The following is a 26,996-nucleotide window of genomic DNA, read 5'->3' as shown; positions in this document are numbered from 1 at the left end:
ACAATATTTTGTGCTAAAATATATCACTTCTCCAGAGCATCAACTGAACTGAAAGAATTCTTGAAACTAATTGCCTTGGTTGTGATAAGCAGTGCCAATCATTTATTGCCAATGCTACAACAGTCATCTCTGTTTCTTAACAGAGGGTAAACCATCCCTGTTAATAAAAAATAAACAGTAAGAATGGCTGAGGGTACCTTTTTGGTGTCATCATCTGTAATGAGCCTCTGGTTGATGTTTTTTATTAATAACTAGTTTGAATATGAATGGGAAATAATTAAAATTCTGCAGTCTCTTTGTGTGTGAAAGGGTGTGAATACAGCAATTCGTGAGTCATCTGCAGTTCTGATCAGTGGCCATGGTTTGTTTGCAATGAAAATGGTAGCAAAACTCTCCCACAGCCTCTTGAATCATACAATCATAAAATAATTAGGGTTGGAAAGGACCTTAAGATCATCTAGTTCCAACCCCCCTGCCGTGGGCAGGGACATGTTGGACAGTATTTCAGAGGACTTTTTTCCCAATCCAAGTTTGTTGTTTAAAACAAATGTTGATGTTTAGGGTTTGGTGGTGTAAATAGGCTTGAAATGGAAATGGTGGATAGGTATAAAGAAAGGCCTGAGGAACAAGAAGAGGAAAGGACAGAGGATTAGACATTTCCCACGAGGACAAAAGCTTCCAGTCAGAAGACTTCTGCTATTTCTTTGTAGAGAGCGTCATCTACTTCATCTTCTTGATCAGGCTTTTTGTAACAGGCTTCTATCACAGCACTGTGTGTTTCTTTCCCTGATGACCTTCACCTAGAGGTTCTCAGTGGACATCTCCTTTTCCATAAGAGACTTCTGTGGTGCAGGACCTCCTCTTCTATGCAACATAGCTCTCCCTACTCTTCTCTGCCTTTCCTTCCCGAGCAGCAGGTACCCATCTGTGACAGCGCACCAGGCATGTGCACTGTCCTCAGATCTCTGTGACCCTAATCCCATCATAGCCCAGTGACTGTGCAGGAACTTACAGTTCTTCTCATTATGAAAAGATAGGAGATGATTGGAAAGGAGAGCCACACAGAGAGAGAGATACACCAGCCAGAAAACAGAGGTAAAAGCTTTTGAAGCAATATGTTGGATGCTTAAATCGTCAAGATTGTCCTAAAGACAAGTGGATTATGATGATTTATGCAACTGGTTAATTAGCTTAGAAATACTTGAAGAATGGTGTATATGCACAGATGTGAAAACATGGATATTCATAGATACGTGTTACACTGATGGATTAGCACATTCTTGTATGGCTGTTCTGGCCTGCTGATTTTATTACATATAATAACTTTTTCGTGTGAAGATCTCAGGATAGGAACTTTCAGAAATTTTAATACAATTAGTGTGATTGATATAGTTGTACGTAGATACATAAAAGTAGAAAAATAAAGACAGTCATCAAACAACAAATACTTGCCAAAGATTATTCTACAGTTGAATTTTGCAGTATTCATCTAATGTTTCCAGTGTTGCTTTTTAGCATTATCGTGGCATGTATACTTTTATAAGACCAATTAGTCTGCTTTTTTTGACTTGTTGCTTTTATGGAGATTATGCAAATTGCATTGATTTTTTAAAAAGCATTTTAAATTAGAATTAAAAGGAAGTACATTTCCACTTAATGGCTGGTCTCTTTTTTTCTTGCCTTGTATCCTTCACAGCTTCATTAATTTAGGTGAAGCTACATATCTGCTCTGGGAAATTATCACTGAATTAAGTCATCTGAGGAATTTATTTCCCCACCTGTTTCTTTGTGCTTATGAGATAGAGGAGAGCATAGCTTCCCTCATAGATTTGCCTGTAAGGCTCTGTGAGCTTCAACATGTTCTTGGTTATTTCTTTATCACTTGGAGATATTTTGGGAGTCAGTTCATTGATTGTCAGCAGTCAATACCTACAGCTAAAAAGAAGTGTCTTGTGTATCTGCTCCAGTAGTGGGGCAGAGGTACAAATGTTATGTCCTTTTGACCTATTTGTGTATGAATATTCTAATAATAGTAGAATGTATTAACAGGAATAATAATTACATAGTTTCTGCCTTGAGGGGAGTTTTCATTTTTTTACTCAGATTTGTATCAGTTTGAAGGATATTTGCTTTTCCCTGTTCTAAGGGAAATACAGAGTAGCAACTTGTAGTCACCACTCGAGATATTAATTGAATAATCATTCTTCATTCCACTTGACTTCATGGGTCATGACTCCAACAGATGGAGTCAGCAGTTGGCACCAATACTGATGACCCTGTTTTTTTGAGCTGTCCATATTCAATCTGCTTTGGGGTTATTTCTCCAATTCCTGTACTTAAGAAGAAAAAAATAAAGGTTGAAAAGAAATGTTGGGCTCCTGGAGAGCACATATTGCAGACATGTGCAGGATCTTAGGCAGAGATCCAGGTATTCTAAATTTCACCTAAGTTCCTATACCTCCAACTTCTACTGGTTGGGTGTTTCTGAGGGCCAACATCAAAACAGGAGAAAATCCAGAGAGAATAAGGACAAAAATGAGCTGTCCACTCTGTATCTGTGCCAGTTTTTATTTGAAGAATGTAGTAGAATGAGCTGGAGGTTATAGAATTTAAAGATGGTGACAAGAATTAGGGGGGAAAAAACCACAGATCCTGGTCTAGTAACAGCTGAAGTCAGTGGGAATCTGTCTGCTGACTTCAGTGCACACCAGATCAGGCCTTGGGAAAAGCTAGAGAATTAGCTGGCAGTAAGGAATAACAGATGACCAAATGTGTGTATTATTGAGTAATGGATACGTTATGAAAGTAATCTGTCTTGTGTTTCCACCACCTTGAAGTGCAAATATCTCATTACATGCAGGAAGATCTTTATATGATTTCTCTTCAAAATAAATAAGGGAATACCTTAATTACATCTGCCAGATAATGTCCATTAATATCTACATTAATACGATGAAATCAACAAGCATAATGATCATTTTAGCCAGTTAATCACATAACGGCACTGCTTATATTGGATGTACTAGAATAAGAAAAACATTTAAAAAATAAAAATAACCTAGTCTTATTAAATATACATACCCAAACCCACTCTTTTAATGGTGTTTGACTCACGGGATTTTAACCCATCGGTTTGTTATTCTGGATGCTGTATCTTGTAGCAGCTGCTGACTTAACGGCACCATTTAATTTAAAGTGCTTTGATGTTATCATATGTCACACAGTTTGCTGTTAGAACAGCTTGAGTCAAAAGGGCAGATAGAGTAGTAGCGGGTATGGACCTGTGCAGTTCCACATCTCAGCTTTCCTTTGTGAATGATTTCCCACATAAGCAAAGAGAAGGACCAGGTGACCTAATAGTCCTGTCTACCTTTAACTTCAGTGATTTAACACTACAGAGTCATGATGCTTAATGTTTCAAGCTCCATTAAGGGAAGATTATTCTAAACTTTAACTTCTGAAGGATTTTGCTTTTATATCCACAGATTCACATATCCATGCACAGAATCGTGCAGTGTAATAATACTACCATAATTGCATGTGCAATTGCAGTGATTGCATGTGGAAATTATAGAAGCATGTGCTATTAGGAGAAGCACAGTCCAGATTCTTACAGCCTAGAATGGCAGGACAAAGGATCTCATTCACACTAACAAGAGAATCCTTGAATCAAGAAATGGTTTGGGTTGGAAGGGACCTTAAAGATCATCCAGTTCCAACCCCCTGCCATGGGCAGCGACAGCTTCCAGTAGACCAGATTGCTCAAAGTCCCATCCAACCCGCCTTAAACAATTCCGGGAAACCCTATATGTATGCTGTATAAATACAGTATTTCTTTATGTGTTTCACTGTGTGCACACTCTTGTACTTGCATATAGGTTTTGGAGGGAGTCTTTCTTTTTTACCTGAGGTGAAAATAGCAGTCACTTGTAACCAGGGAGATTTGGAAGTTGTGAGAGATTTTGGGAATAACTTACTTGGAGACAGACTGTGAGATTTAAGTGACTTGTTGGCCCTTTGAATCAGCCTATAAAGAAGAATCATTTCTCCCAGTGTTAGAGCTCAGAAACCTTTTTGCACAGATGATCACAATGAGAAAAGCTTTCAGTATGATCAGTTCATACACTTGTCTGGGTGTGCTGGTTTTAAACAGAAATTTGCAGGCAAAATTTCTGTAATGCTTGGCTAGCTGTTCTGAAAAACATACATACTGGTGGAGAGCAGAAAGGGTTAAGAGTTATATTTTGACCGTAATACAAAGACATTATTTTAAAGCCTGTGCAAATCCTTTTCTGTGTCTGGAATAAGGGAAATCTGCTAAAAAGCAGTGAAATTGTGATTGAAATCTTATTCTCCTGGGACACTGCCTCTGCAGCCTTTTGTGAGCATTTTAAGGTCCTTTATAGAGTGCAAAAAGATAATTTCTTTTGAGATAGTAACAGTTCTGACTTCTCTGAATGTAATCTTCCTCCCTCTCCATCTTTCTGCTGTCAATTAAGTTGTTGGTTATATGATCTAATGTATTCAGATACTCCTGACAGACCTGGCTGGACATTTGCACTTAAACTTGACATTTGACTTGTGGGACTAGTGGAAGCCTCACAGATTGGTTAGATGATAAAATTCCTCACTAGAGGGGTGAGTGTTGATTGAAACACTCCTATTGATTCAGTCCCCTGATGTGAATCGTTGTCAACCAAAAAAGGGAGCGTGGCAGGTAGTTCAGAGTGATATTAGGACCAAAGAAGATCTGCGTCAATATGGTCCATTATAAATATTCAGGTTGTTTTTTAAAAGAATGGGAGAATGTTGGCAGGAATCAATCTTTAAAAGCCTGGTTATTTTCAGGACCTCTCTTTTGTGCTGAAGTTCTTGTTGAACTCTATCACCATTGCTCCTGAGTAACCCTTTTAAAGGTTTGACAAAGTGTGTCTTTATTTGGCAGGTTTTGCCTCGGTTTTTCCCCACAGCATTTCTTGTGGTTACTCCTACATCCTCACTGCTCCAAAAAGAAATTCATCTTAGCACTTGAAAACTCTTGTTTTCCTCAAAATATTGTATTTGAATTTCAAATTCAGATGAGCAAATGTGATGACATGACACATGATGTGTCCTATGTTAAGTGCTGTCAGGAGAGGTCTACCTCCTGATCCTGAGCCAAACCTCAAAGCATGTACTGCTTTGCAATAACTAGCTTTATTTAGTGATTGCTAAGGGCCTTCCATGCTCTGAGCTATATGGAATTCCATTCTAGAAGGAATTTTCACGAACAATACTGTTTGGCTTTTTTGGTTAATGCTAATTCCTTAAAATTAAGCAAGTGAGATGGAATTTAATTACTTGCATACCAATCTCCATTTTGGAATTTATGTTGGCATTTTGAGTTGTTGCTTCTTGTAAATTCCTGCCAGCTTCCCAATCTGTGGAATCTCTTCTCTTTTATGGATGTAAGTACAGCAAAATAACCAGTTTCCCAGGAGGGCAGGCAGAGAATGTTTCTGAGTTTCCTGGGCTCCATGCAAAGCCAATGATTCACTCCCTTTTTGTCTCTTGAACGAGCACAGTATTCCCCTTGACTCTGCAAGTTCCCTTTCCACATACTTATTTATATCTTTCATGCCTCCTGCTTGGAAACTTGTAGCATTTTGGTTCTACATACATGTATTAGTGAAAGGGTAGAAGATACAAGGGTAGTATCTACAGCTCTTAGCAGAGCCAAGTCCTTTATGAGAACTGGGCACCTGATTGCTAAGAGCTGTTTAAAACTCCAGCGACATACAGAGCAGATGATTGTGTGGGGTATGTATGACAGCAGAACAGACAGGAGTTTCTGGAACACTGGAGCAATTTATTATGCACATGTAGGTAGCTTTTCTCCCAGGTGCTAATTAGCTAATCAGTTTGAGGTAATACCGTGATTCCTACTTTCTCACATCACGGCAGGTAGGAGTAAATCAAGCAAGGTCGTATGTCTACCAAAACTGCCTGGTTACAAGTGGTCAAGGTTTCTTCCCAGCATGCACAGAAGTATGTTTTCATTAGGCTTCTCTTTCACCCAGGCCCTCAATTGGCCACAGGGAATAGGGGTCTTGATGGGAAGTCCAATGACAGAAAGTAATTTTCTCATCACGGTTGAATAGATTCAGTAGGTGCAATGAATTGGGTTTTAATTGTCTGCCAGTCTCGGCTTTCGTGGTTAAGAAACAGTGTTTGAAGAATGTTTTAATTAGTGAACCTGCTTTCATTAAATCTCTTAATTTACAAATACCTTTTATGATTAATTTCCAGCTTGGCCTCCCTTTTGTACAAACGGCCTTTCTGAGCTGCCAGCTTGCACCTCTATCATAGCAAACAAACAGTAATTTCATACTGTGTGTGAAAATAACAGGAGAGTTTGAAAACGATGTAGAAAAAGTTTATGATTTTAAAACTTTGCCCAGCTGATACCAAACACTGAACTTTGGTCCCCACAAATAGGGGAGATCTTAAGCTTAATTGGCCTCAGTTATGATTTTTACTTAGAAGGTTTTCCTTTTCCTCCATTTTTCCCTTGTTTTCCGGCTAGAAGGTTGGAATGGATTTTTTTCAACCTGACCATTTCTATCTCGTAAAGCTTTAATTTCCTAAACTTTACTTCACTATCAGACTTGCTTCCCTACCTTTCGTTTCATTACAGATTTTAGTCAATATTAATTTGTTACTGTGTTATAACATTGAACAGAGAATTGAGCTCAGAGAGAAAGATAATTTCATTCACATTTTTCCCCATAGTTCCATAATGCAGTATAACATGTATCATGTTAAAAACTACAAATTGAAACATTATTAATTTTCTTTTTAATTGTGAGGAGATTAAGAGCTTGTGAAGAAGTACATGATTTTGGTATGGGTTTTATTCACTGCTGCTATGTGAAAGTTAAGGGAAGTCCAGTCCCAGCTGAAAGACACCTATTATGACTTTTATACCAGATGATGCAGTAATGAATTTTAATAATAGAAAGATAGGCACTGGATATTGAATGGCGTGTTGAGATAATATGGACTCACAGTTCTGGTATCTCACATGATAATATTTGATACAGTAAAACAATTCCAAAGTAATATATGCAATTATTTTTTCTGTTTGTTTAAAGGATTGGAACAAGAAGGCCAGCCTCCATCTCCCACAAAGACCAAAGCAGAGCAGCCTGAGGACCTGCAAGATGATGCTAAAGGTAGGTGGTCTGACACCTTTTCAGAGCTATTAACCAATTTTGAATGTTAGAGTAAAAGTTTGCTCAGAATTCTTGGGAAAGAACTGGAAAACTTTCCTTTAGGAGTGTTTGCACACACTTGGAAAGTACCTTTTGGCCTAGATCATGGATTGTAATTCTTCTGAAGTGTATTTCACCTCAAGGTAGATTCAGGATTAAAAATGCTATTTTTGTGTGGTGGGGTACTGATTATTGCTGATATGTAACGAGAAACTGTTGCTGGTTTATGTTTAACCTGTTCTGACTTTATGTAATTAATAATACAAAATGTAATGCATGTTGTGCAGGGCTTGGGTCATAATCTGGTTGGTGAAGTTGGTCAGGTAAATCAGCTATCTGCTGCAAAGCATGGAGCAATAAAATGCTTGCTTTCCTTTACTACGAGACTTTTTTTGCTGTATCCTTTTCCATTCCAGTTATGGTGTTCATGGCTTTAGACACTGTGCATGTATTACATCTATCCATGGTCAGAAGTCACAGGTGCTTAACATAATGCCTATAGTGCTGTTCCTGTAAGAGCGCTTTCTTGCACTTGAGTCTTCACAGGGCAGCTTGTCGATGTGTATGGAGGTAAATGTGGTCTATGTTGTTATAAGGTTGGATCAAAGTATCTTCTTAATCTATATCTCATTGGGAGGGTTGTTAAAGGATGTTAACATCAAAGACTTAATTTTACAGTGCAGAGTTCACATTGCTCTCATATGCGTGGAAAGAGCAAAATGCCCCAATGCTGGAGACTTCCCCTTATGTGAAATAGTTAAAAGGATGAACCTCGATCTTTAATTCATTCCTGTTCCTTATCATAGATTCTCTTTGACCTAATGTTCCTCAAATGACATGTCTCATTCTGCACCTCAAACCAGTGGCTCCACAATCTTCATCATTTTGACCTAGTGCTTTGCATTCAGCTCCTAAAATAATTCTGACTGGGGTATATCGTGAGTCATAAAGAGCAGAAAATGTTAACATTTATCACTTTAACTAACTGCTAGTAACATCCTGTCGCTAACATTGTGACTGGTTGTTAATGGCAAGTACTTAAAGCAATAGCTGTCATCACCTGGAAGGTGTGGGTGGACCCAAGAAATCTCATCCTGACTGGTCGTCTTTCCTTTCATGGTGCACTAAACCCAACTGAAATTAAAATACCAATTTTATGTTTGGATTAGAGAATTCGGTGATGACAAACCACATGTCAGTTTGTATGCAGGCTAAACAGCGTGTGGGATTGTGGTGTCATTTTCCATATTCCTAAATAGGGGAAACAGTAATAGTTTTTATGAGGTATCTTTATATGGAGTATGGCTAGAAGCTGTCATTGTATCAGCGTCTTTAAAAAAACGGGAGGAGGGGAAGTATTGCAAAGCTGCAAGATTTTTCTTCCAGTGGAAAAATAACTTTTATTCCACTATTTCTGTGGCTTACTAGATGTGGTTTCCTAGTTTACTCTGCCTGACAATGTTTCCTGGTGACCTACAGTTCACCTTGTGGAGCACAAACAAATGCACTGGAAGGGTGAAGTAAATAGTATGGCAATAGAATGATTGCGTTACCCTGGAGCTGTAAAACGCCTGAACTCCTTGAATTTGATGCCATACAGTAGATTTTGCTGATGTAGAATTGAGGCTTGCAACACATAATCACTGCTGCAGAATTTAATCTAGCCGGCGACGGAGTCCTCTTCTCCTTAGGCAGGAATCAGGCCGGTAATGCTTAGAATTGAAAGTCTAAATTTAGACTTGAGGGTTGTTGTGGTGGGGAACAAAAAGGTAATTAAAGTGTTTGCTGAAGGGAGCTAGGGAGGAAACCTGGATCAGGTTTCTGTGGTGTTACCTGTGCCCCTGTTCTGAAGAGGAGTCAAGCAGTTAGGCTCCAGACACTGAATTCCTATAAAGCTGCTGAGTGGTTGAAGTCTAATGTAACACACCTGTGAGCCATTTCCATTTCAGTAAATGGGATTTGCACGCATTTGTCTGAGAACAGGATTTAGTCTCTACTTCCTAATTATTAGTTGTTGGTTTTGACTAATTAAAAGGACTTTTAATGGGGAGCCTTGAAGATTATAAGAGCTCTGAATATGACATGGACCAAAACTACATACGTAATTTTATTTAGGGAGGCGTTTGTCTTCACTTCCAAAATGATGCCTTTTCCTATTTTTAATCTTTGTAAAAGAACGTCTGAGTAGCTAATGCATATAAACAGTCTCCAATAAAACATGATAAAGCCAAACTCTGCCTGAGGTCAACTGAGTTTTCCTCATGGTAAAACTGAAGTGCTTTGTGTTCACTGTATTTTAACTTTGGGATAATTCACATGCTTTATGTACCCCAAGATTAAAAAAACCCAAGCATCAACAGCAAAAAAGCAAACAAAAAACCCAACGCATAGCTTTTAGCAGTGAAAGTCCAAAGATACTTAACATAAAACGTTATTTTCCTCTTAGTAACATGACCAGATATTAAATATTTAACAAATGCACACTAAGGCACAGGAAGAACCAGATTTTTTTTCCTCTGCTTACTAGTCGGCGTCCTTTTAGGCTGAAGATGGGAATACAACTTGCAATTTTCACAGCCGCATGCCTGCCCTTGTGGCAGTCTGTAAAAGCTATTCCACTGAGTTCAGTAATATTTCTGCTGTAATATTTCTCTCCAGCACACCAAGCTGGCTCATTGGCTAGAGGTAATGGAGCAATATCTTTTCAGTGCATGTAAAAATCTCCGCAGAAGATCAGGGAAAGTAGGCTTCTTCATTATTACCCTCTCTGCAATCAAGGGAAGTCAAATAAGTGGCTGTGTGTAAGGAGCTTGTTTTGCAGTAAGCTAAAATAAACACTTGACATGCTAATGAAAGCAATTTTATACTGAACCTCTGAAGTATTAATGGTGTCTGTTATTATGCTATTAGATATATTGTTCTCTGCCATCAGACCATTGATAGAGAAAAGCAAGTACGAGCTGGATAGCAGATTCTCCTGTCAGTGGCTGTATTTGGTAGTTTTTCATTGTAGCGCAGGTTATTGTCTGGGGAAATGGATAGACTGGATACGTGGAGAAACATTCTTTACTCCCAGGTTCCCTGCAGTATTTCAGGTTTGACATGTGTAAACATGCAGTGTAATTTTCTTCTCTTCACCCCCTTTCCCAGGGCCTGGGAGAGTAAAATCAGCCAGTGGTAATTTTGCCTTTCCCCTCGGTCAGGTGCACTCAGCGATTGAGTGATTGTAAAGTCTCAGGTGAGAAAAATACGTTTGGCACTAAACAAAACTTAGCACGTCTTACTTCAGTAGCTTCATAACACAGTCCTAAAGTAATTGCATAGACAAAATGGCAGTGCTTTCAACAGCATCGCAGCCACGAGTTAGCACAAATGCCATAGGGCACCTGCTCTCATCCTACTGATTGTCACCAAGCAAAAGCAAGCAATTGATACAGAAGTCTAATAAACCACAAATTTAAAATGTTCCTTGTTTCTCTTAGCTACATCCCCAAATGTCCCCCTGTATGTACTGAGCAGCGAGTGTGTGCAATAGATTTTCCTCATACTGGGAGAAGCAAAACTGTTTGCTCTTTCCTTTCTCATAGGATTTCTCAGATATAAATGAAGCCTGCCCAAGGGCTGCCCCATCCGTTCCCACCATGGTCTGCAGGTGATCAATATTGTAGCAAAGACAACTAATACATCTAATAACAGCAGCACAAATGCCTGATCTTTCCCCTTCTCCAGGAGAAAAATAATCAATCCATGAAACAAAAACCATTCTGTGCCTCCTGAGGTCAGGATCCTCCTTGCCCTGCCTCAAGGGATGTGAGGACAGAACTGGAGCTCTGCAAGTTGTCTTGCTCCAGCTTTTCTCATAAGCTTCTCCCAGAACGAATGACCAGATTCTTCCTGATAGACTGACAGGTTGTTGATCTCACACGATCACCCTATCTGAGCTCAGTATATATGCGAGGAGCTGGTCTATTGGAATTGCTTGTATGGGATGAACTTTGTCTGCTTTCTGTTCACTTGGTGGGAAGGAGAACAGTTTGATGGATAAGCCAAGCCAGGAAGGTCAAAATGAACACAAATCACCTTTAAGGTAGTTGGTAGAGTTTGTTCCTTTGCCTGATGGGGTCGTCACACTGTTGACCCCTCGACTTTCAAGGGCAGCATCAAATGTCTGAAATGTTGTTTGGTAGTGTCAGGAGTCTGAGGGACCTGCCTCACTCAGTGGATGCTCTGTCCATGAGAGATGTCAGTCTAGTAATTGGAGTTCACAGCAGAAATGAGATAAAATGGAGTCGCATCTTATCTCGACAGCGCATTGGTTCAGGAGGTCATGGCAATTGGGTAGAATTGTCACCAAGGAGACACCCTGGCCTCTCTCATCCCTTCTCCCAAAAAGTGCTTCATTTTAGGACTAGAAAATAAAACTCGTTCTAGAGCTTAGTCTTTAATTGTGAGACTAACATAAAGCTACCCCTTCCTGGTTCTCCTTTATGTACTATGAGTTTTGCAGCTTTGCGGCTCACTCCCTGGCTTCACAGAGAGGGATATAGTGTATGCACCCACAAAAATTAGTGCTACTTGGCTTGTGCTGCTTTTCTTCGAGGTGGGCTTAATCCTCCCTCGGGCTGGGGGATGCCTACAACAGCTGCTGTGTGTTGCCATTACACAGCGGTGCTCAGAGCATCTTTTCTAAGGGCCTTCTAATACTCTGCATTCCTGATTGTCTCTCTCTTTAAGATATGGATTAATATTAACTAGATTTGACTTCTGATTGGTTTCAGAAAGTTCTTTGGCTTATATACCAAGGAGTTCTTTTATCAGTTGAGAAATTGTAGCTATGTTTCTTCTTTGCATTACACAGGGAAGCAATATTCTTCAGTAAATTTCTGCTCCACTCACAATCTACTAAAAACGAACATCTGGACACATAATTATACTTCAAACACACACACACTCTTATTCGTCCTTAAAAGTGCTAGTTCTTATTAAGATAGCTTAGAAGTTACTGTATTCTTTTTGCCACCAAACCAAATCCTTATAAATTTTTTTAAATGAAGATAAAGTACTACAGAAGAAATTCCTGGGAAGCATGTGTATCAAACATGCCTGTGAAACGTTCCACCTTAATGCAGATCGGTTATATTTAAAGTGGTGCTAATAACCCCTATCCCCTCTGGTTGATAGCTTCTTTTTTCACTTCTGTTTTGAAGTCCACCATCTGTCTTGACTGATTACAGCTCTCAGAATATCGGGTGATCACCTTCCTCTTAGCCAAGGGGAAAACAGGACATTATCTGTATTTTTGTTTGTGTTCACTCTCCGAGCAAGCCCTTCTTAGAAGATTCTTTTCATTGCTGAAGTGGCTTCTACTGTTTCATTAAATTGTCATGCAGAGGCTACACAAGGCAACTTTGAAAGTGAAGCTCATGTTGGCCTCTGCTGGTGACACACACAGTTCTATGGCATTGACCATTTACCTGTTAGGGTTTCGTTTAGCAGCGGTACATATGTTTGTGTAAACTGTACCAGGCAAACAGTTGCAATTCCTGTTTTTACACTAGATGTTTCAGAGAAGATTTTCTTTCTCCTGGGATGAGCTGAGGTGCGAAATACGAAGTTACTAAAGTGACTAATGCAGTGTTGTCAGAAGAGAATTATACACAGTGACAAACCAGCGTACCTGCAGGGGACTCATCTGTCAAGGAATTCATTTCTCATTTCTAACCGTGACGTGAATAGCAGTAAACCATCGTGATTGCTCAGGACCACTGCGGAAGATGGGGCTAGTTGCTTACTTCTGAAATATTGATGTAAAATAGTGCATGGTTTGCATCCTGCTGGTTTTATCAAGTATGATCTCCTGTGTGGCTTCTCTGTGCGTTTCTTCACTTTGCTACATTGCCCCACCAAAAGCTTTCATGACCTCTAGGCAGAAAAATTGAAATAGGTCTCATGTTTAATTCTGACTGTGGCTTGGAAAAGCAGTTGTGCCTCAGTCCTTAGTGGTGTGCAGCTCCCTAGTCTCTAGGGCACACCAGTAATGTATGAACGCATTGTAAATTGATGTAGCAACAATAAACTCTGTGGTCATACTGTGCACCTTCACTCGAGTATGGGGTCCCTTCCTTTCTCTGTCTCTTAGGTAGACCTGCCTGAAGGGCTGGGAGTCAGGGCTCCTCTGTTCTGCTCTGAGCTCTGCTTTTTGACACGCACCAACTCACATGAGCAGATTCTGTCAACTTCTGCATACTATGATAACAGTGATAACACTTGTGCAGCACAGCGCATGTATCTTCTGCATCCAAGTACCAACTGTGTCTTTGTCCTCTGTGCTGGCTGCATATGACATCTAGGGTGTGATGTCCATATTCTGGTTATGTTAGGCAGCTCAAGTTCCAGGAGATGTCTGCTTTCATTTGTTTTGAACAGTCACAGTTGCAGATTGTCAGAAATAGCGATGATTGACCTCTTTGGCAATGAAATTTTACATGTCTTTTGCCAGGCACCTGTATTGCAAAATCTGAGTCATGCTGTATGTCAGAAAGAAGAATTACACCCAGTGAAAAAACAGCCTAGCACAACGTTCCCATCAATGTTATGCATGAAGTGGTTTGGGACAAATTTGAGCGCAAGGGTCTTCCAAGCACCTAAGTTGATGCTGTAGCTGTTGTCCCCTGGTTCTTCCCCAGCCAGGAAAGGTCTAACAAAGCAGAGTTACTTGCCTTGCCATCCACGGAGGAGTGAGGCAAGGGGAGCACGCCTAGTGACTTCAGTGGGCTTTAGATTAGGCTCCTATATTTCTCAGGACGTTACATAGGTGAAATACAATAGTGTTATTTTTAACCTCTGAGATAATCCCCACGAGCTACAGTTTGCTCATTCTTTTCCCACACTCCTTGACAATGCTGCCTGAAAATGAAAACCTGTTATTTATTACGCTGACAACTTGGCTAGGCTGGGTGCAGAGGCAGCACTGTGTTCAGGTCTGCATCTGCAGTGAGATAAATCCTTGGAGCAGCAGAGAGGGAAGAAGTCTCATAACTCCATTAAACAATTGCAGCCGATAACTCTTTACTAACCCTTCTTAAAATTTACCCCAGAGGGGTTATATACAAGTAGTGATTAAAACTGACCTAAATCATAATTTAATTAAAAGAAATTAAAATGCAAACTGAAAATGCTCAGTAACCTCAGGCCACTACCCTAATGATTCATCTTAATGCGTTTGTAGTTCTGCAATAATGGTCTTTGTGTGTATGTGCTTTTTGTTTTACGTGTGATATCATTTTGCCACTGGAATAGTCTGAAAATGGCTTCAGGCTGTGTGATCTTGAGTGGATATAGGTGTGCTTTCTTCTCACAGTTTAGGAGTTTCACTGTAGTCAGCATATCTACTCGTGTGCAGAATGTAACAGCTGTAAGATCAAGGCCTGTATTTTTAATTTTCTCATTAATTAGTTTCCCTGGTATCATAGAAGGACCTTCATATCATTAGTATGATTACCATGGCAATATTTTTGTGCTGTAAAAAAGATAATTCAAAACTGGTATCCTTTATCTGCCAGATCTTGGTTTGTATTTGCATTTGCATAGAAGCATGGCTCAGCTTGAAGAGACATTCAGAGGCCAGACCGCAGGATTGATGCTCAGCCACTGGCCACCTGGGGAACCAGAGGATGCACTCAGGCTCGCATGGCAAGAGCAGGGTTGTAACAGGGTCAGACCTGGTGTGGTACATGCACAGAGAGGTGAGAGTGGCAAACCAGATGTGAGCTTGAGGTGTTGGCTCTCTGTCTCTTTTATTTCTACTCCAGAAAGAAGGAGGTTGTTTGAAGGAACATTACTCTGTTGACACGCTATCAATGATATAAGTACAACTTTCTCAGCGGTGAAGACAGATTTACTATTAATAGCATCTCTGCTGGAGGGGTAGAAGTAGACTGGTTTGTACTGGTTATGCAGAACTTCTTCCTTTAACTAAAACTACCTTACCTGCAATTCTGTTTTCTTCTGGAAAATGTCTTTTTTTGCACCAGTGTTTGAGGTGCTGACTTTAATCTCAGCTTCCAGTATGTCACTGCTTATGGAGAAAGGTATTGCTGAAAAGGAGTAGGTGTATGAGCAAACCTGGCACTTACTCAGCTCTGGAATGAGAAGAGCCAAGAGGCCAGCAGGCTATTAATATTTTTGACTTGCCATGTTTGTTGCAAGAACAGGGAGAGGTGTAAAAAGCCTCGTGTCTCCAGGCTTTCGCAGTGAAAATGGGAAGAATACTAAAGCCTGGTTTGGTGCTGCTGCTGGGAGTTTGTCCTCTGGACTTTCATAGGGATCTTGTCCTCTCCAATTTGACTGCAGGCTTATTATTTATCATCTTATCTGCTTTGTTTGGGGCTGCTCCTGCAGCTGGCGTACCACCGTGCATGCTAAATACCTCTCCTTAACATAAAGTGGGCAGGCACTCTGAGAGTATCCGGTTTCCTAGTTTAGTTAGAAGTGCCGCTTGCAATGCCAACTTGCTGAGTGTGCTGACTGATCACTGCTTAGCCTGTATGTATCATTTGGGGGGTGAATTTTCTTCCTGATCTCAAAGAAAAAGGCCAGGAGGACAGAGCAAGCACCTATAAGGCAGAAGTTAACTTGCCAAGGGAAAGAAAAATATATGGCCAGGAGTAGGTATTTTAGTGTCTGATGTGCTTATTTTGTTCATATGGTGCTACTGTAATTCTCAAACTCCGTTTTTTTAAACTCACTGCCATGCCAGGGAAAAGAAACAGATGTTCCCATTCGTCTTTTGATGTGGCTCAAGATCATTTACATTTGCTGGCCTAAAATGACATGACATTCCGTTCGCCACTTTTTCTGTCTCCTTTGGAGTGAATGACAGATTGCTGTTCAATTACTAGTATAATAGAAGCGCAGATACTGTGAGGATGGCTTTCACCTAAAGGAAATGCAATCACCAATTGCTGCAGTACTGGAAAGAGAAGGATGGGAAATACTGTAGAAGCCATCCACTGGAAAAGACATTTTTATTACAAATAATGTCATGGGAAAGACTCAAGGGAAATGCGCTGGGTCTGGCTTTTCTGCCTGGAGAAAGGGAGAGCTGGGGTGAATAAAAATATGGTGAAAAATTGGCTTGCTACTTCTGTAAAATATGTTTCCAGCTCTTTGCCATGAGCATGTGCTGCTTAAAGCCTTTCCATTTGCTCTGCACCCAGCTCCAATGGAGAGCAATAATTACAGACAGACTCTTCATCAGTAAAAGACACTCAGTGAGAGGCTCATTAGAAGGGTTTTAAAAACTGGAAAAAACTGTTTGTCAGAGGCTTTGGGATTAGTCACGTCTCCACCCTATAGTTTGCTTTCTTATCGGTGTATTCATACTCCGCTTCCTCCCTTTCTCCTGAGATGAAGAGATTCTCCAGGCCGAGCAGAGCTTAACCCTTCCTTCTGCTGGCCATTCACTAGAGGATCACCTGTCCATTCTTAATGTTTTAGCATTTCCTTTTCTCTAATTCTGTTGGAGTGCCTTGAGAGGCACAACGCATACTTTCAATATGCTGCTCAAGATTAATTTTCATGTCACAATCCAGTCAGTCTGCTGGACTGGGTCAGAGTACAAGAGGTGAAGCTTCTGCTTGAAGTCTTTTACATTTCTCTTTCTAAAGGAATGAAATGAAGTGTTAGATGGAAAACATGTTGAGAATCCAGTGTATTGCTGCAATTATCCTTCTATTTTATCAGTTTTAAACAGTGAATCTCCAGTGAGATAATAGACTTTGGGTTGACAAAGCGTACTGGTGAATATGTGCTTTATCTGATAATTGATGAATCAGACGATAGTTTCTCTTTGCATAAGTGTCTTTAACAAGAGATGTCATCCCTTAACAGTAAACATGAACGAGCCTTTGAAATACCTGGTTTTAGCCAAATAACTCATGGTTGTAGTCATCCTTGTAATGAGTGAAGAAACAAGGATCATCTGGAAACGCAGTTTTATGTTGTGAACGCAGTAAGATGATTGCTGAAATGATTTTCAGCGATTTTCAGGTAGTTACCATTTATCCCTGACCTGCTTTTTCTGAATGTAAAATCTGTGCAGAGCGGAACATGTTGCACTTGGCCGTAATTAAATCCTTTCAGCTTTGGCACCCCTTGTTGCGCAGTGGTGCGGTATTCTCTTTGGATCTGACCTAATGGCGAAGATTTTTCAAGTGTCACTGTGCTGTTGTGTTGTGGGATTGCTTCGAACGTACTGTTCCTTCCTGCGACTCCTGGGCTAGGTGACTTTATCCCTCTGAAACACACATCCTGGTGATGCAAAGGCTGTGTTTCCTTATTTGTTAATGGCTTGCTGCAAAGCTTGCGAAGTCTCAAGCCTGTGTTTTAAAAGAGGAGGGGAGGGGGAGAGAAAAGTTTATCTTCTAGCTCAGCTAAGACTGTTTTGTGTGCAGTCCTCCTGTCATGTGTGGACAGGCAGAATGCTGAGTTTGAAAATAATGCTTTTGGATTTCAAGCAGGGGAAGGGAAAACCCAGCTGGTTTTATCAAGCCGTTTTGGTCATCCATGTAATGCAATTTTTTACAGGTTAGAGCTCACTAATGTGAGAAGAAATCACTATAGCGAGGCATCGAGGCTGGTTGAAGTCGGTACAAAGAGTTACCAACAGGCAGGAGGCCCGAGTCCCCACTGATGGCTGTCAGCCGCCCCCTGCTCACCTCTCACCTCTCAGGTGGGGTGTCAAGCTCCTGTTCTATCTCCTCTCCTCCTGAGAGCAGCTCCCTGCAGGGTCAGCCTGGAAATACTTCTCCACTAGTCCCATCTGCTGGATGCCAGGATGTATTGCCTGCTGGAAAGGGAGAGCATCATACCTCAGCCTCTAAGTAGGAGCTGAATGCTGCGTGCCACCAGACGTGTATTTGCTCCTGAAAAACACATGCTTTCTCAGTTTTTCTTCCATCCCCGTAATTGCATTTGGGCTACTGCTGTTCTCCTCAACAGACTCCGTGTTTTAAGTAAAAGCAAAGTGGTGACACGAGGAACTTTAACCATGTTGCTTTAGAGAAGCTGTAATCAGAAAAACCCAGGAGCCAGAAAAGATCACAGAAAAAAAATATGTGTATCATTACCAAGCCATTTACAGGCCTGGGAATGAATTCCGTTTCTCCCTGTATATATTCTCAGCAGTCAGTTTTTCAAATGCCTCATTAAGGCTGGTACTCAGCTGTTCTCACCATCTACCTTGCCATGCTGGAGAAGAGGGAGTGTAACCACCGCATCTGATCCAGCATGCTGCACTGCAGCCTCTAATATGATTATGAAGCTATAAGAGCCTTCTCCATCATTGAAAATACAGACTTCCCAATACGTTTCTAATCAGGCCAAGCAAAGGTTAAGAGAGCTTGATCCATAGATGTTCCCTGGGGTGTTAGTTTTCCGGTGGCAATTCACTGTTCAGTACCCGCCTTCCAAAAGGGAGCTGAAGGGAAAAAGATGGGTAATGAATATGAATGCAAAGTAGTGGATAAAATTGGGAATGACTGTGAAGGGGGAGAATGCATTCAATGCTAGCAGTCTTACTTGGGTTTATTTTGCTCTGTTCTTTGCAGTCGTTTGTGATGCATTTTTATACTTTATGCTAAGTGGCACTGTGCGTTTTGCTTTAAAATTAAACTCAGGTGATTCTTTCCCTCTGATTCTTACCTTCCATTGGCATTAAAGTAGGTTCTGTGAGTCCGAAGCAGTCACTTCAAAGGATCTGGTGCAAGTGTTTCTGGAGGAAAAGAATCCTAGAAAATAATCTGTATAAAATGCATAGACTAAGATAAAGCAACAATTTCATCTATTGCAGACAGTGTTTAGGGAAACATACCTTTATTTGACATACAGATATTTCCAGTGTGCTTATTGAAATAAAATATTTAATCTAACCCCCCTTCCTCCGCTTGAGATGTGAAGATGTGACTGGTCTAAATGTGACTGGCTATGTTTGCAGGTTTTTTCACTTTACCTTTATGTCTCTCCTCTTTTATCACAGTGCCTTGCTATAAATTAGCAGTTTATGCTGAATTGGTTACAATTAATATTGCTGCTGCTGTGGCCAATAAAAGATATCATAAATATTTTTTTATGTATTTTCCTCTGTAGGTGGTAACAGCACAGAGGAGAAGCAAAACACTGAAGAAATGGAGGCCCAGAGTGGAAAAGCAGGTTTGTGCTGAGTTTCTTAAAGGACTTTCTTAGCTTTTATCCACCTTGGTGAACAATAACCCTAGTCAATGCTATTGAAGGAGAATGTTTGTACATTTTCACCAGATTAGCTCAGGTCTTGAGCAATTCTCCCAGTAGAGACCAAACTCCATTCATTATGAATGAATGTATTGCAGTGCAGGAATGCAGACTTCCCTCTTTAGTTTACCAGCTCTACATTCTCCCTTTAAGGGGGACTTACCTCTAGCTAATCCTCTAACTAGAAAGAAATTGTTTTCCTTCTGTCTACAACAGAGTAGCCCTCTGCAGAGGATAGAAACGAGGGAAAAGGAAATTTGGAGGAGGAGGAAGCAGGCTTCGGGTGAAAACTGCCCTTTTGGAGATTTTACAGGGTATTTTCAAGTTTTAATAAATTGTCTGCACAAATCTCAGGGGTTAAGAAGATTTAAATCTATACAGAAAGATATTTCATATACAACGAAGGAATGTCAGAGTTCATGAGCAGTGGGTTTTGCAGGTGGCATGCATATAGATTATAGACAGTTCAGTATTTTAAAATACAGTGTCACTCTGTGTTCACAATAGGTTTTCTATTCTTTATTTTTCTGTTTATGGTTGTGGTTTCCATCCTACCCAGCTCTTTTCAATGCAAAAGACAACTGGAATGAATCAGTTACCAAAAGAGCTGGTGCGACAATCAAAATGTCTAAATCCCCTTATTTCTTAAGGATTTCTTTTAGTGTAGTATTACATGTAATACAATGCTTTTCTTGTTTGTTTGGGGGCTTTCTCATTGTAGTGCAGGATGTTGCCTATACATACTTAATCCAGAGAGTATCAAACTCTTTCCGTCAGAACTTTTATTACATTGGGGTTTTAATCAGAATTGGTTTTGGTCTGTGGAAGATTGAGCTGAAGAAGGCCAGCCAGTAAATGCAGCAGAAAAATTCAGAAGGCCTATATTCTTGGCTTGTCTGGTTTGCTTACTGCATTGTGGCTGTTTCCAGAGGAGGAATTCCTTTGATGAGGGGTCCTATTTGTCCTATACATGAAGCACTGTGTTTGTGGGAGTGCAGCATTTCTCCCTGCACTCCACAGGTCAGTCTTCGCAACTAGGTGTTAACAGATGATGCTGTCCACAAGTGCTTGAAGTCCTTCATGTCCTCTTTATCACCTCTTCTTTATGTCCTCACACGGGGCAGGCAGTGGGAGGTGAAGCCATAGGCACACAGTAATACAGAACAGAAAAGATTCCCATGGGCCTCAGCAAACTTTGCACCTAAGCCCTTGACCCTTCCCGAGATAAGCATGCAGTGGTATTTTCTAAGTGCTGGAGGACAACCACGTTTCCTTTCCTGTGTTTTTTACTTTTATGCTAGTTATATTTAAACAGGCAGGAAGGACCAGGGAAAAGGGAGGAATGAGTTGCTCTGTCTAAATCTAAGCTCTGTTTTGAATCTCTGACTAGGCAGGGACATATCTTTGCCCAAGCAGCATTGAGCTTTTAACCATACCACGTACTCTTGCCTGCTAGCTCACCTGAGAGCTATTACTTCCAAGAGCTCCTAGCTCTGAGTGCAGATGTTCCTCTTTTAACCCAGTTTTACTAGTGATGCCAAATACAGCCCATTGTGCTTATCAGCTACATTCAGTTGGAAGGGATATGTATTTTCCTGGTATTTTGATCTCCAAAGCAGTTTGACTAAATGAGATATATTTCATTTTCCCCAAGAGAATCAAAGAATATATACCTCTCTAAATTACTGCTTTGCTACTGGAGGTGTTAAATGCACTGTTTTTCCCCAAACCATCATTATGACTTGTTACGTTACAAACTGTCAGAGCTGGTTTATCAGAGCCATGATGTACATTCTTTTGCTATCTCATACTGGTAGTCGTGTTTTGTTGCCCTCATGAAGAGTGTCAAAGAAAAGATCCAGACATTTTAGATTCCAGCTCCAGAAAATGTCATACGTTAAGAACATGCTTTAGGTACGTGCCTTAAGATAGCGTTGTGCCTGCGCATAGTCTATGCATCACCTCCTTGGCCACAGGCACACAGTGTTACAGGGGAAAATGATGTGGCTTAAAGTTTATCCCTACTGGTTCACCCAGTGACAAGAACAGGGAGCTGTACAATTACCTCCAGTTAGTTACATTCAGCTAATGAATTGCTGCTGCTATCTACTCTATGCATTGTGCAGACAAAACGTCATCAGGAACTTCTAGATTGCTGCTTCTGCACCCTTTCTTGGCAGTAGGAAATGACCTGATTTTCTAAGATACGCACTTTTATGCCTAAAGCATTTCTAATCACTATGAATGATCACTGTAAGGAGCAATCCCATCAAATGTTAAACTTATTTGTATTTTCTGAACCAAAAAGCATAACCTTTATCCGAGTGTAACAAATGACAAATCATTTTCTTCTATATTATGAGAAAATGTAGGAATAAAAATAGATGCTATTCTTACCCAGTCCATTACATAAACATTTATATATTCTTATTATGCAGTAGGAAAAAGCCAGTTATAGTGTATGAAGACTGAAATTTTTCAGCTATTACTGTGTGTTTCTTTTAAAGAGGGCCTCCAGTCTATCATCAGGGAACTTCCCAGTTAGCATATGGAAAAACAAAATGGCAGGTGGTTCAGAGCTCTTCTTTCAAGCTAGTTAAAAATGCTCCCCTATATGAGGACAAAAATTCTGTCAGAATCATCAGAGGCAAGGCTTTCGAAAGGAATCAATACAAGGGCTTATAAAGGGGTTAGAACTATGAAAATTGGCAAGGAAAAGCAACGGTGGAAGTTAATTCTATTAAATTCAGGTCCTAGTTTTATCTATTAACTATGGTAGTTTTACCTGCGGGTTCTACCATTACAAAACTCCAGTCTGCAGATTTTCAGGGACTTCCTAAATTTCAGGCCTGATTGATGAAAGCTTCTATTTTCAGGAAAGCATTTGCATGTAATCATTTTGATTCCAGTGGGATTCAGGGACATGATTAAAGTTAAGAATGCCTTAATTGGGTTTTTTTTTTGTCTCAAAATAGATGGATTAGATGAAAATAGGCATCTCAAAGCAAATAGCAACACCAGGCTACTTATGAAACTGATAGCTGTTCCTCTCTGTATTATGAGAAATTGAAATATAGACTTGATCTGGCAGTGTTGTAATGGAAGTTTAGCCCTGGCTTAGGGAAGACAATCAGGCCAGTAATGGCCAGTGAATGCGATGTGAATGGATGGAAGCCCAGCAAATCAAATTCAGGTTTTGTATCTTGCCTCAATAAGGCATAATGCTTTTTTTCAGTGAAGTGGTTCATCAGTTTGCTATCTAATGAATAACTTCTTTTTCATTTCCTTTGGTTCTTACAGAGGAGACAAAACCTTCAGCTGTAGCCAGCCTATCATCATCAGAAGAAATAGAGCTGAGCGAGGATAAAGGTACAGATTGCAAATTGTATTTCAAAATATCCAGTCCCAAGAGAACATTTCATAAAGCTTTATTTTTCCTTTACCTGGAAATTGCCAGAATCACAGTTAAAAAATACAGAAATAGGTAAATGCTTGAGTTTTCATTTGCAAAAGCCTTTCTAATGAAGTACGTGGCACCAGCTGTTGTGCTGGTAGGAGAGATTCTGTGAATTCCTAAGTCCCCTTGTTATAGAGGTAATACTAAAATATCATACATGACATATCAGAAATGAGCCCAAAGCTTGGGCTCTCTGGGGCAGAAAGTAGCTTCCTATTCAGTGCTCTCCTGATGGGGGAAAAGAAAAACACAATAGCTATAAACACATCAAGAAGAGACAGGAGGAGATGAAGTCATAATTGAGAGGGAGAAAGTAATGTTTGTCTTGTGCAGACTGTGCTGGGCACTCAGATCATTTAGTTTGTGATAAATATTTAAAAGTGTCATGAGGCCAAATGACAGGGAGTTTAGAAAACAAGAGAGATGATCTAATTTAAATGTTTCAAGCTGAGTTTTTTCCTGTGGAGTTGTTGGTTTACAGATAGGATCCAGTGCACGGATGTACTGGTTTTGATAATCACACTATTAATCGCTTGTGCCAGTCTACAGGTTCTGGCATTTTTGGGGGGATACATCAGGAAAAAGCCTGGGTGATTTATAAGTTGTCCACTACTAGTAATTCAAAACAGGCGTTATGCTATGCTATCTATAATAAAGACACTCCATCAGTACAGCCTTCAGGAAAGACTAATAGAAACGTTTAATGCTTTTTACTGAGATAACATAATTATTAACATCCATTAACTTATTTATTTTAAAAGATTTAACGTTTAATTCAGCATCACTGCTTGACTCTCTTCTCATTTTTCTAGATAAGTGTGACGGGGTGTGAGATCTTGCCCTTTTGTTCCAGAGACACACGCTAGAGAACCCTCATACTTACCTGATTATGAGTTCAAAGCCTTGTGCGGGTTGATTTAAGTGCTCTCTTAACTGATTGATTTATCCTGCAGGGGAAAAAAGCCCACAAACCCTTGCAAAAGCACTGGCTTTTGCTTTTGCTATCTTCACAGATTAAAGTCATAGCGAGGCTAGTGGAATACAGAAGTAGGGATAGTTTCAGCCCCAGCACAGTTTGTGATTTCCTGCCATTCATTTCTCTTTTTTCACTGACATTTGGCCTCTTTATGTATTCTGTATCTGTAAGTTCCCCCATCAGGTGTGTTTGTCCTTTTTTATCATGCGAGGGTTAGTATTTTATCTTTTTTTGCTGTCTGCAGTCTTACTGGAGATCCCACCATTTTGGTATTGTTTTGAGTGCTTGTTCCTGACTATGAAGCCAGTGTCTTTTGATAAGCTTTTCAGTGACCATGCAGTACTCTGGGGTTTTGACCTATTGTATTAGTTGTCTCTTCTCAGGAAAATAGCCATCTTGCTCTAGGTCTCACTTTTCCTATAATATGCTATGAGTTTAGTGTTTTCGCCTCTGGAGAAGTTGACAGAAGTGATAGCATCCTGAGAAAACCAAAGAGCAGTTTCTCTTTGATGTCCTACCTCTCTTCAAAATTAAGACATAAAACATCTGGCAGGGAGAAAGGAGCATGACTTACTCTCCTCCATATATTTTGTTTGTAAAGTTGTACAAGCAGAAAGAAGGAATGTTGAGGAAAAGAACATATTTGGGGATTCACTTGCTAGTTTTCTAAATGTGATCAAGAACTGGGAGTGACGAGGCTGCTGCATCCACCAGGCCATGGTTTTGATCTTGATTTCCATTAGTAGATCTTCAACTTTTCAGATCTTAGATTCTGAGTTGTTTTAAAAGGAACATTGGTGTTACAAAAAACTTGTTCCCGCTCAGGAAATGGCACTTTTACAAAATCCTGGCATTTCTGAAAACACCTGCTGCTCCCAAAATATATTTCAGCCTTCAAATTGTTTGCCCACTGAGTTAACACAGCTAAAACCTGCCAGGTTCTGGAACACACTCATTTCTGTAGTTTATCTTCAACTAAATGAACGGGATGTAAAGCATTTAAAGAAATTATGCTTTTTCCAGTCCTTTCATCTAATTGTCCTGAAAGGAGATTTGTGGCAAATAAGTCTAGGCTTCACATTCCCAAAGTATATAGTTTAAACCATTTGGATTAGGAGGTTGCCAAGCCTACTGTGGAAGTCCAGCAGTCCTTCAAATGGCAGTTCTGGTGAGTGAACCAAAACAAGCATTTTGACTCCAATTAAGGTTGACTAGTAGGTTTTCTGCTTATTTTTTCTCATATTTCCTGCATTAGAATATAGCAATGGCACTGAAGTAGTTATTTATTGCTCTAAAATGTGGTGATATTCAAAACAGACCACAGGCATCTCTGCTACCATGAAGTTGTAGTATTTTTGTATTACCTGAGTCGTGTTGATCAGGTTTTTGTAAAGGAAAAGGGCAAAGATGAAAACATGAAAGGGGATGTATGTGTTAAGTGCATGGAACAGTGCAGGAATCATGTTTTGAGGGGCTCTGTTTAGAACAAAAACCTACTGTGAGATTACAACTCTCATATTAATGTGAAAGTGGACCTTTTCTGTTATTCACAATAGAAGAGACACTGTTCATATAAAAACATCCTTATGGACTCAAGTGTGCAAGTGGCCTTTGAGCAGACTGTATTTTTTAGTGCTCTGTCCTCAGGAAAAAAAAAAAGGGGAAGCAGAGCAGTCATATTGAAGAATACCAAGATGTTTGCTGTTATGCTGTGGAGATATCCTGTTATTCCAGTCTGTGCCAAGTTTCTCTTTCCACTGTCTGGAAATACTGCAAAGATATGTTCCAATTTTACCCTTGAAAACTTGCATGCATAACTATTAGCTCTTAGGGGGAGAGCTGACATCTCCAGGCAGCACCTTCGCAGTGCTTCATTACTGTGCATATGGAAGTAGATCCTTTCTACACAGCGTATTTCAAGTTGGAGATGCTTCTCTTTATGAAGTGTAAGGGCAGAGCAAAGTGATTAAAGTCATTAAAGTTTATGCAGCAGATAAAACACATATCAGACAGCCTGCACTCAGTCTAGTATGCCTGTCCATACAAGATTGTGCCGGGACTACAAACCCATTTTAAATGGACCCTATTGTATATCACTGTGGATTGGTTTGAACCTGTGGTTATTTTTAGTTCTTAAAGAACAAGTTTGTGTGCGTGTGGGAGAGAACATTCTGCATCTTCACCTCAGTTACCTGTCCTACCAATTACTGTTTAACCTGATTTAATGGTAGGGCTTTCAGATGGAAAGATGAAAAAGGGAACTGAATTTACTACAGGTGAAGAATGAACTCCCCCTTATGCAATCATAGGCAAAGTCTCTCTGCACAGTGCGCTGATTTTAATTCATTAGCACTTAATAAGAACTGAATTTTCATTTGAAGGTCAACTAAATTAAATCATATGCTAATTAATTTTAAAAATAAAGTAGCGATTAATTATTTCCAGGTGTTCACCAAAGTCTGGGCTCCTGTGGGAGTCCCATTTAAAGCAAGTCACTATTCCTCTACACTCTCTGAAATAGAATCAGATGCAGTCAGCTGGAGGGCTTCTGTTGTCAGAAACAGAATTAGGTATATGCCTTGGCTAGGGTTAGCCCTAAAGACGCATTCTGTGCAACCCAGAAGGCTGGAATTATCCTGCCTGTAAAACGTCATGGATGTGACCTTCCCATTTAGCCAGCTGCAGTTCTAACCATAGAAAAATCTTGATGTCCTAAAATGATGGAGAAGGGATAAACTGGAAGATAGAGCATTTCAAACGCAGGGGACATAAAATCGACATAAATTAGACATTGATAAGTGGGTGAAAAAGGTTGACTGAAAGGCCAATATGTTCAAAAAGAGGTGTTTAAAATCAGCTCTTAAGTATATATTAAGACATCTAAATGAATGACCTGATTTTCAGAAGTGCTGAGCGCTCAGCAGCTACCAATGAAATGTTTTCACTTCACCCTCAGGCTATGATTAGACCTGGAAAATTTCAGCCTGAAAAATTTCAATTATAGGTAACTGAAAAAGAACCT

At 40.0% G+C, this 26,996-nt stretch overlaps 1 protein-coding gene across 7 annotated transcripts in view; it reads left to right on the top strand.

Moving 5' to 3' along the window:
- MACROD2 (mono-ADP ribosylhydrolase 2) overlaps positions 1-26,996 on the top strand; it is an 885,719-nt gene that overhangs the window by 812,891 nt on the left and 45,832 nt on the right. For all 7 annotated transcript variants that reach the window (XM_057423319.1, XM_057423323.1, XM_057423322.1 and 4 more), the window contains 3 exons: positions 7,134-7,214; positions 19,401-19,463; positions 22,842-22,910. In XM_057423319.1, coding sequence (XP_057279302.1) covers positions 7,134-7,214; positions 19,401-19,463; positions 22,842-22,910 — 213 coding nt within the window. The remainder of the gene's footprint in view (positions 1-7,133; positions 7,215-19,400; positions 19,464-22,841; positions 22,911-26,996) is intronic.

This window comes from Pezoporus wallicus, unplaced genomic scaffold, assembly GCF_028554395.1.
Source record: "Pezoporus wallicus isolate ANWC-B61680 ecotype Strahan unplaced genomic scaffold, APGP_CSIRO_Pwel_v1 contig_4191, whole genome shotgun sequence".
NCBI lineage: Eukaryota > Metazoa > Chordata > Aves > Psittaciformes > Psittacidae > Pezoporus > Pezoporus wallicus.
The sequence above is the reverse complement of the archived record's forward strand: the minus strand, read 5'-3'. Positions and strand labels throughout refer to the sequence as shown.